This window comes from Podarcis melisellensis (assembly GCF_964234715.1).
Source record: "Podarcis melisellensis genome assembly, chromosome: 14".
Lineage (NCBI taxonomy): Eukaryota > Metazoa > Chordata > Lepidosauria > Squamata > Lacertidae > Podarcis > Podarcis melisellensis.
This window is the reverse complement of record NC_138546.1, coordinates 42,579,833-42,590,165: the sequence shown is the minus strand read 5'-3', so window position 1 is coordinate 42,590,165 and position 10,333 is coordinate 42,579,833. Positions and strand designations below refer to the sequence as shown.

The 10,333-nt window shown below is 41.9% G+C and overlaps 1 protein-coding gene across 5 annotated transcripts in view; it reads left to right on the top strand.

Moving 5' to 3' along the window:
- Positions 1–10,333, top strand: part of MYO5A (myosin VA) — a 119,399-nt gene continuing 109,066 nt past the window's right edge. For 2 of the 5 annotated variants that reach the window (XM_081888355.1, XM_081888354.1), the window contains exon 1: positions 9,641–9,955. In XM_081888355.1, coding sequence (XP_081744481.1) covers positions 9,872–9,955 — 84 coding nt within the window. In that variant the 5' untranslated portion in view covers positions 9,641–9,871. Of the gene's footprint in view, positions 145–9,639; positions 9,956–10,333 lie in introns of those variants that run through there. The other 3 variants (XM_081888353.1, XM_081888352.1, XM_081888356.1) reach the window with 3 other exon arrangements.

The following is a 10,333-nucleotide window of genomic DNA, read 5'->3' as shown; positions in this document are numbered from 1 at the left end:
GGCCGGCCTCCCTCCCTCGCTTCCTCGCCGCTTCTCTCGCTCCAGCCCGGAGGCGAAGAGCCGCTGCTGCCATCGCGGCCGGCCGCCCGGAGCAGCCCCTGCAGCGCCGCTGCAGCCATGGCAGCGACCGAGCTGTACACAAAGGTGAGCGGCGGGGAGAAACGGGCGCCAACGAGGCCTACGCTTTCCCCCTCAGCCTTGCCAAGGCGGGAATGAATGGCGAGGGGAGGCCGAGGCCGTTGCAGGGTGCTTGGCAACGCCGCGGGAGGGGTGTGGGCCTCGTTGCCAAGGGGACGGCCGTGTGTGTGTGTGTATGTGTGGGGTGTGTGTGTGTGTGTGTGTAGAGAATGGGGCCAGGCCCTCGACGAGCGATGGTGGTGCCTATGAGTCACACACAGCAGTGATGGATTTGGTCCCTATGAGCCATTTCTCGCCTTCATCTCTCTTTCTGCCATCCCCATCTTTATTAATTTTATTTTCGGATGTTGGGTTAGGGAACGAGGAGCCGGCCTCCCTCACAAGCAGAGAGGTTGGGTGCTCCACCTGTCATGGGCGAGCTCGTTTGGATTCCTGCATTGCAGGGGGTTGGATAATAATAATAATAATAATAATAATAATAATAATAATAATAATAATAATAATAATAATAATTTATTATTTATACCCCGCCCATCTGGCTGGGCCTCCCCAGCCACTCTGGGCGGCTTCCATAAAAACCAAAAATACAGTAAAATCACACGTTAAAAACTTCCCTGAACAGGGCTGCCTTAAGATGTCTTCTGAATGTCAGGTAGTTGTTTATCGCTTTGACATCTGCTGGAAGGGCGTTCCACAGGGTGGACGCCACTACCGAGAAGGCCCTCTGCCTGGTTCCCTGTAGCTTTGCTTCTCGCAATGAGGGAACCGTCAGAAGGCCCTCGGCGCTGGACCTCAGCGTCCGGGCAGAACGATGGAGGTGGAGACGCTCCTTCAGGTATACTGGACTAGATGACCCCCGGGATCCCTTCCAACTCCGCGATGCTGTTATACCCCCCTGTAGCATTCAGGGGATGGCGGGGCTGGGATGGGCCGGTTGTCACCTTCCTCTCAGGGCCTCTGTGGCTGAGGAGCATCTTCCTTGCCTGCGTCTCCTTCCTGGTGACCTGAAAGGGAAGAAAACAAAGGGGCTGCTCCTCATTTGGAGCAGCTTGCTCACATGTTACCTTGTTTTATGTCCTCTTCCTCAGCTATTTCTCTCCACCCCCCTCTTTAACATTTTCACCACATGCTGTCATCTTGTGGCACCTGAAAGCCTAGCATCATTTATTTCGGCTGGAGCTTTGGGTGGTGGAGGAGAGTTTGCCTTGTCGGTTGTATTACTGCTTGCCTGATGAGGAATTCTGCTCATAATAATCCCAGCTACGTGCCGGCTCTCAAACCATTGCATTTTTACATCTTCTGTTAGATAAGCATGAGTCATGCTTGATTTCCTTATAATCAGCTGGTGTTTGTTTTTGCACAGTAATGAAAACACTTGCAGTTTGGAAGGAAATAATGCAGAGTGCAGTCCTTGGCAGTGGTGGTTTTTAGGTTCCCTTGTTTTCCAGGGATGCGCAGCTGGTGGTGGATGAAAGCTAGGTTATGCCAAGGGAGGGAAGGGCAGGCGATGCAAGCTCCTTGTCTCTTAGCAGCCTGACTCGGCCCGAGCTCCCTTGGGGAAGCTTCAGTGCTAATGAATTGGGCTGTGTGATGTGTTGGGATAACTCATACAAAGAGCACTCTAATTGCAGCATGCAGCATCATGCTTGGTTCCCAAGCTAAACTTTAATCATGGCCATAGCTATAGACATGGAACACACACATTGACTACATGTGTAGCCAAACCTCAGTCATGTGCCTCATGCTGTCGTTTGGAAGTTCTTTTTATTTATTTAAAAATGCTTGTGAGGAGGGAGATAACAGTTCCTCAGCTATTTCTCTTGTTCCATACAAATTGATGGGGGAAATATGCTATACAGAATAAGGGAAAAAGGGCTTGGTAGATGCATCATATGTCTCCGGTGATCACATTAGATATCATGATATGTGAAATATCAGCTTTTCAATATGTATAGATGTGGTATTGTCACAGAGTTCTCTAGCTCAGGGTGTTGTGGCCATGCTTCTTGAATATGCTTCTCAAATTAATCCCTAGCTTTGCTACTGATATTTTTTGTTTCTAGGCCTGATGGGGTTCTGTGAAGCCCAGAGATTGAGAATGTCAAATTCTCATCGCTAATGCATTTAAATTAATATCTATTTTAATCTAATTTATTGCATTTATAAGCTTGAATTCTAAGCTGCGTCTCCTGGCAAAACTTCACTGGTTCTCTTTGTATAGTCAACTTCATCTTCTGCTCTAATAACAAAAGACAACCTAGCTAGCTAGGTAGTCATCAGGCCAGCCATACAATGCAATCCATTTCAATTTTTCTGTGAACAATATAGGTAGCATAGAATTTGGTTCTTGTCATTCAAAACAAATAACCTCTTATTCAATCTATGGAACATCATCTGAATGTTTTTCAGTCTAGGTTCTTTTAATTCTGCTTGGTGGAATTCAGTTTGGGTTCATAAAGCTTGCAGTACAAGAACACAAACTTTTTGTAAGTGTATATATTAATATTGTGTTTACTTTTTAGCTTTGGGGTAGAGTCTGTACTTTTAACTGTGTGTGTTATTGAACTAGCTATTATTTTATAACTCATTTTGGACACAATTTTAATTAGTGTTTGGCTTCTCTGGAAAATCTTATCTCTGGTGCATGTGGAATCATTTGAAGTAGAAGAATAATAGTCCAGTGTAAGTAGGGACTGGGAGGTAAACTTCATGCTGAATGTCTATAGTGATCTTATGAAGCCCATTCTTTTTGGGGGAGTGGAGAAGAGACTAACTATGCAGTCCTATACATGTCTATTCAGAAGTAAGTCCAATTGAGTTCAGTGGGGTTGTTGTTGTTGTTTAGTTGTTTAGTCGTGTCTGACTCTTCGTGACCCCATGGACCAGAGCATGCCAGGCACTCCTGTCTTCCACTGCCTTCCACAGTTTGGTCAAACTCATGCTGGTAGCTTGGAGAACACTATCCAACCATCTCGTTCTCTCTCATCCCCTTCTCCTTGTGCCCTCCATCTTTCCCAACATCAGGGCCTTTTCCAGGGAGTCTTCTCTTCTCATGAGGTAGCCAAAGTATTGGAGCCTCTGCTTGAGGATCTGTCCTTCCAGTGAGCACTCAGGGCTGATTTCCTTAAGAATGGATAGGTTTGATCTTCTTGCAGTCCATGGGACTTTCAAGAGTCTCCTCCAGCACCGTTACTTTCATGGAAGTGCAGTTGAGACTTTTTGTAATTAAAAGCAACATTAAAGGACTTTGTGTGTTGGATTTGTCTGAGCACCTGATTTTCCTGGATTGAAGGAGTCATAAAAATATGAACTGCCCGCTAGTGTTTTCTTTTTTGATACTGTGAGCATGTAAGGCTTCATTTGTGTTTAACTCATACGAGAAATGCTAATGTGGAGATTGTAATTTACACAATTTGGTAATTGGTAAAAAAGAAAACAAGGCATTATAGCATCCGGATCTTTTTTTTTACTATAGTGGGCATTTATGCGTAAAGTGTTGTCAGACATGAATCACACCAGGATCTATGCGCTAGCTGGAGTTGGCACTTTCTACAGACCAAGCAAACTAATGTTTGTGTGAAGTGATTATAGAAAAATATTCACATGTCAAAGAAGTTCCTCCACTCTTAGACCATATTCTATTTCCTAGGAATTACCCAGAAGAAAAAGCAAAATGATCTAAATGCAGATGAATCAATATCTGAGTGTGTATAAAAGTCACATTTGTGTTTTTTCTGCAGAAAAGTACCTAGGCCTTATTTGTAGCCAGCAGGAGACTCAGTTAAAACTCCAAATAAATATAATGGGCTTCTCACTGAGATAAGTGTTCACATTAATGACATCATGCATTGACTTCAGTGGTGATAGATGCAAGTACAGCCAGGAGCAAGCTGTTTAAAACTCATCATTTTCTAAAACAAGTGGCAGGAACCTTTGCTTACATTTTCTCGGGTAAGCACATCTCAAGTTGTGCTTTTCTAACTTCTCCCTACTTTTGAAAGACGATTTCTGTTTTTCTTTTAATAAGATGCTGCCCACTTCTGTGCTCTATCGCCCTTCCAATAATATTAAATAATAAATAAAATATCATAAAATATCATAATAAATTTTATGATATTTTATATCATATGATATTTTATAATAAATAAAATATCATAAAATAAAATAATAGTAATAAAGGGAAGATGCTTCACTCTGTTTCTGCATTTTATTTTATATATGCTTTCAATGCTTAAAATGTATTCAGTTCTAGGATTTTATGTGTTGAGCTGTCCAGCATTTCCTACAAATATATAATTGGAAAATAGTGGAGTTGCATCTCATACCAACTTTGTATTTTTTTCAGACACCAGTTAATAAATGACACTTTTTAAAGCAGGCTTTTAGTGGCTGATGAGTTCAGTCCTTTAATAGTATATTTAATTTTGCTTTTTATATAATTAAATATTTTATGGAAATAATATAATATAATATAATAATATAAATGTGTGTGTATGTAACCACACTGATAATTTTCAGTAAAGGATGGTATAGAAATCTATGTTATGCTAGCATTGGAAATAAATAAAGCTACTTTTAATTTACTGAAGTAAAGTAGCACTAGTCTACCATCTCTGTTAATTCAGTTACTGAAAAATGAAACACTTCTTCAAAATTACTATACATAGTGCTTTTTGGAAATTTGATTCCCAGCCCCTGCAGAAAGACCTAGTCACTGCTACCCAATTCTTCTGTCTCTCTTTTCCTTCCTGGTGGCTAGAAATACTGTACTTCATCATCACAGTTTTCAAGCTCAGTTATATGACAGCAGGAACTGGTAGCCTAGAGAGAAACAGTTTTCTTGGAAAAACTTGCCATAAAATTGCAATAGCACAGCAAGACAGAAACAGGTTTGAGTCTTCCCAATTACGGTAAACCCAGACACTGTGTAAACAAGTACCTAAGCTAACGGAAAATGTGAACTAAGCGAAAGAGTTTCCAATCAGCTTTGTAGACTGACAAGTCTGAAGCTGTGAAAAATTTGAGCAGATCAACTGCTAAATAGTGGTTTAGAATGCTTCATCTGAACACTGAGTTTCTTCTGAGGAAATGAAATCAGCCTGGGCAGGGCTGCCTACTCTGGGAGATGGAGCTCTATTCCTGGAAGTGTGTTCTTGCTCCACAAATCGGTCATAGGGGATGTATTTTGAAATGCATGTAGACTTGTACAGTTAAAAAATAAACTTATAATTTTTGCTTCATGAACAATTATTTTTTCAGCCGGAGTTAATTAGTTGGGTTGTTTTTCACAGAGCAAGAAAAATGCAACGAAACCTCCCAAACACCCTTCAGAACAAACATCCTCACTTTTGTATTGGCCCATGCACATTTAAAGCGGCTTGCTTAAATGACACTAATAAGAGCAGACATTCAGCAGAGCCAATTTAAATACGGCAGAGTGACAGCAGTTATTTCTTGTGCACATCTTGGGGTTATGGTGTTTCAAATGCAAGCAAAGTTACAATGAGTAAAGAAGGTTGTAAAGTCAATCATGGCTCTGTCCAGTATGGTTAGGTGTTCCGTGAAATACAATATAGAATCATAGAATCATAGAGTTGGAAGAGACCACAAGGGCCATCGAGTCCAACCTCCTGCCAAGCATAGAATTGTAGAGTTGGAAGGAACTCTGAGGATCATCTAGTCCAGCCCCCTGCAATGCAGGAATACACAGCTGTCCCATACGGGGATCAAACCTGCAACCTTGGCGTTATCAGCACCATGCTCTAACCAACTTAGCCTGTGTGTTCCATACCCCTGACACAGTTATCAGGCAGACAATTTTTGGCCACGTCTATCCACAATTTAGGATGGAAAGCATGTGGGTGTTCATATGTGACATGCTTTTGGACTTCGGTACACACATTAGAAAATCATGTTAAGTCTTATAGCATGTGTCTGGCTTCATCCTGAAAGGCTTCCTTAACAATTTCCTAACAGTGGCACTTGTGCTTTGCTCTTAAATTCCTTTGCCACCTAAAGCAAAGCCAATTTACTCTGGGGTGTGGCAGATCGTTAGTAGATAAATGCTGAATAGGCTCAAATCTGAGAACCACTAACCACTCCCAGTATTCTGCTCCTTTGTGATGTGACACAGTACATGAATCAGCACTTTGTGAGATGGTTCAGCAGAATAGCTTAAAGAGGATTGGAAATGGAAAATTCCAGAGTTCTACTGCTGTGATGCCAAGTAAGAGTGGATTCGCACATACCATACCTTTACAATGCAGATTTTTGAGTTTCTTCCGTATGCAGCATTCCCTCCACAATGTGTACTGATGCACATCTAGAAGAGTTAGTAGCAGTAACTTGTGCTTAGCTGTTAATGTGATAAAAAGCAGGTACAAGCCAGGTACACCCTTGGCTACCTGTGTTCTCCTGAATCATTTATCATGGGACTATTTATTAAAATGGTAAAAAGTGTGCTATAAATGTGAAGGAAGTGGGAATATTATAGCATACAGTCAAGCAACCCCCTAATTTAGGTAGGTTATAGAATACAAGCACTTAAAACAGATCAATCTTGTTTCTGTATCTTGAGGTGGCTTTTCTTAGCACCTTTCGTAAATATTGTGGAGTCTTGCCTGTGTTTCTCTACGTATGTTAGAACTGGAGAAACAAGATCCACGAAAGGCAGGTGTCTGGGAAATATGTTGTCTAAAGGTCTTGAGCTTTAAGCAGGGGAACAGTACAGTGGTACCTCGGGTTACAATCACTTCGGATTACAAACTCCGGAAGTAGTACCTCGGGTAGAGAACTTTGCCCCAGGATGAGAATGGAAATTGTGTGCCGGTGGTGTGGCAGCAGCGGGAGGCCCCATTAGCGAAAGCGTGCCTCAGGTTAAGAGCGGTTTCGGGTTTAGAATGGACCTCCGGAATGAATTCAGTTTGTAACCCAAGGTACCACTGTATTGGCATTAAATGAATATGTAACTCTGGAGCTGTCACATGACTAAAGAAATCTTTGTTCAGTATACATGTGGATTTTAGTAATTTGACATATGAGAAAACCCGTTAGTTCTAAAGAAAAAGCATGGTACTTTTGTTTTTAGATGATGGATGCAAGTGTTTGTAAGCAGGCATCATCTTAAACGAAGTTACCTCCTTCCCTCCAATGTAAGAGGGAATTATTTCATTAGTATTCAATGCTAAAACAAGATTTTGTATTACTAGGTAGAGCTTGCATACTTCTCCCTCTCTTCCAGTGCAGCTGCGAGATGTTCAGAATCTTTTGCTTCCACTTTCAACTTATTGTCCTAACCTGGTCATAGTATTCTCCATGGATAGTGGAAAGAAACCAACTTCAAACAATAGTTCACGAAGCTGGCTTGTTTTCACTAACCAAAGTTAAGACTAACCACAAGACCGCATGCTAAAGTTAGGTTAATCTAAAAGAGAACTTTCCTTATCTTCTCACAGATGTACTGCAAGGAGAAGGAGGTGAGCCCAAAGTTCACTGTGGTTCATCTTTGTAATGCTAAACCATGACTCCATCAGATGTCAAGGAGATCAGTAACAATCAGTATAAGTATACAATATTTAGAAGACATCTGAAGGCAGCCCTGTACAGTGGAACCTCAGAAGTCGAACGCCTCTTGAACGATCAAAAACAGGAAGTGATTATTCTGGTTTTTGAATGAATTTCGGAAGTCGAATGTCTAGTGCGGCTTCTGATTGGCTGCGGGACACTCCTGCAGCCAATCGGAAGCCGCGCCTTGGAAGTCAAACGTTTAGGAAGTCGAACGGACTTCCGGAATGGATTCCGTTCGACTTCCAAGGTACGTCTGTATAGGGAAGTTTTTAATGTTTGATGATGTTGGAAGAAGCTCTTTTTAGTCTTGGTTCAGATCAGGTTTGGGGACAGAATCAACCTTGATCACCCTGATAGATGCTTTGCTTCAGGAGAGGGTGGGTTGGAGTATTACCTTGTCGCTCTTGCTTGATCTTTCGGTGGTTTTCAATACCATGGACCATGGCTTCCTTCTGGGCAACCTCCAAGAATTGGGAATTGGTAGCACTATATTTATTGCAGCTCCACTCCCTATTTACGGTGCTGTGTTCAGATAATAGCTTTGTGGAATTATGTACCTGTCCCTGGCAGTTTTGCTGTGGGGTTTCTCAGGGTACTATTTTCACCCCAATGTTGTTTGATATCTAGCTGAAACAACTGGGAGCTCCCATGAGGAGACTGGGGGCATTGCACTATCAGTATGCCCAGATTTGCTTCTCTGTTAAATCTGAATCAGGAGAAGCTGTGGTTATTTGAACTGGTGTCTGGATGCAGTGGTGGGCTGGATGAGAGCCAAAAAATGCCCCCCGATCCTGAATCCTGGTAAGATGGAAATTCTGGGCAAGCACTTTTGAGGTTTGGAAGTTTGGGAAATTCTGGATGAGGCTGTACTCCCTCTGAAGGAATGGGTATGTAGCTTGGGGTACATACATAGTAGGTTTGCTACTATGAATAAAGACCCTGATGTTGGGAAAGAGGGAGGGCACAAGGAGAAGGGGACGACAGAGGACGAGATATTTGGACAGTGTTCTCGAAGCTACCAGCATGAATTTGACTAAACTGCGGGAGGCAGTGGAAGACAGAAGTGCTCTGGTCCATGGGGTCACAAAGAGTCGGACACGACTAAATGACTAAACAACAACAACACTATGCATAAGCTGGTTTTGTCAGGGTATGGGAGCTGTTCCATGCTAATGCCCCTATCTACCTGAGGATACATGTGTATCGTTTACCGTATCAACAATTTTGGATATGAATCTGATATGCAAATGTGCATCAGAATGCACATTGCAGTTTCGGTGCTGCCCTTTTGCGCTGTGTTATTTTACAGTGGGATGTGCATTCTATGGGATGTGCATTCAGTGAAGCATCCTCATCTATGCCCTGGCACAGCTAGTAATCTTTTAACCATTTTGACCGTTTTATAGGTTTATAGATTTCCGGAATGATAGTCTTGTTGATAGCAATAGTGACTTAGTAGTCCTTTTGCAGAATTTGGGGTTGTTGTTGTTTTTTGCATATAATGGATGTAAGCAGGTGGTTAGAGAGGGAGGCCTGAATGTGGGAGAGGTTGACAGGGGCTGGAAATAAAGAGTAAGAGAAATGGGGGGAGGGCAATCATGAAGCCTTAACTTTTTTTTTAAGCATCAGATTTTACTTCATGGCGCAGATTATGGAATATGAACATCCCTGTGAGCTTCCCTGTCTGTTAAATTATCATTTTAATGGAGGAAGTAATTGGGAGCCCATCATTTGATAGGATGTAAGAGCACTTAAAGCTCTCTGCTTAATGTAAATGGATAGAGGAACTTTTTTTTAATTGTTGTAAAAGTAATGTTTGGAGGAATGTTTTTGAATATCACCATTTGATGACTATCACAAGACAGTTGGGTTTTATCATTCTTCCAAGTGGCACGGAAAGAAAACACTCTCGCTCTTTGTGCTGCAAAGGAAGTCAAATTGCCCTGACAATGAAGGAATTCAGTGATCTGACATGGCTGTCAAACGTTGCCCTTTACAGGGGCGTTATGGTTGGTTTTTCTGTTGCTTTGAAAGTGGATAATATCAGTCTTGCAGACGAGCTGGGAGACGCCTGCTAGAGTCAGTCTGAACTGTGTGGCTGATCAGTTTGCCCACTCTCAGAAATACGTCTTTCTGCGTGGAGGACATATTGCTTGTGAAGGCGAAAATGCTTGCTGCTCAGATTACCAGGAGTTTGCACCACCAGAGATACTGGAAAAGTGTTAATGATTTGGACTATATGTATGTTAAAGTAAGTTTATCTTCTCTTCTCACACATACCTCAGCTGTGAATCTAGCACCATTATCTATGCTTGCTAACTTCTTGCTACTTTATCTAACATGGCCGCAATCCTATGTCCAGTTACACAAGAAACTTACTGGCTTCAATTGTAATTGGATGCAAGATTGCATATAAATATACATTTTACACATATTGTGGGCAAGCCATAGGGTGTATGGTTTAGTTGTGTAAACAAGGTTAATCATACTATGCTAGGATAACTTTTATAGAGTGAAACTGTCTTTGGTATGTGTACTTTCTTCTTGTCGCTATACCATGTTTGGAATTGTCATGGCTTTTGAGGGAGGTTTCCCTACCGTAAGTTGTCAGTGTACTAATACTAAAACA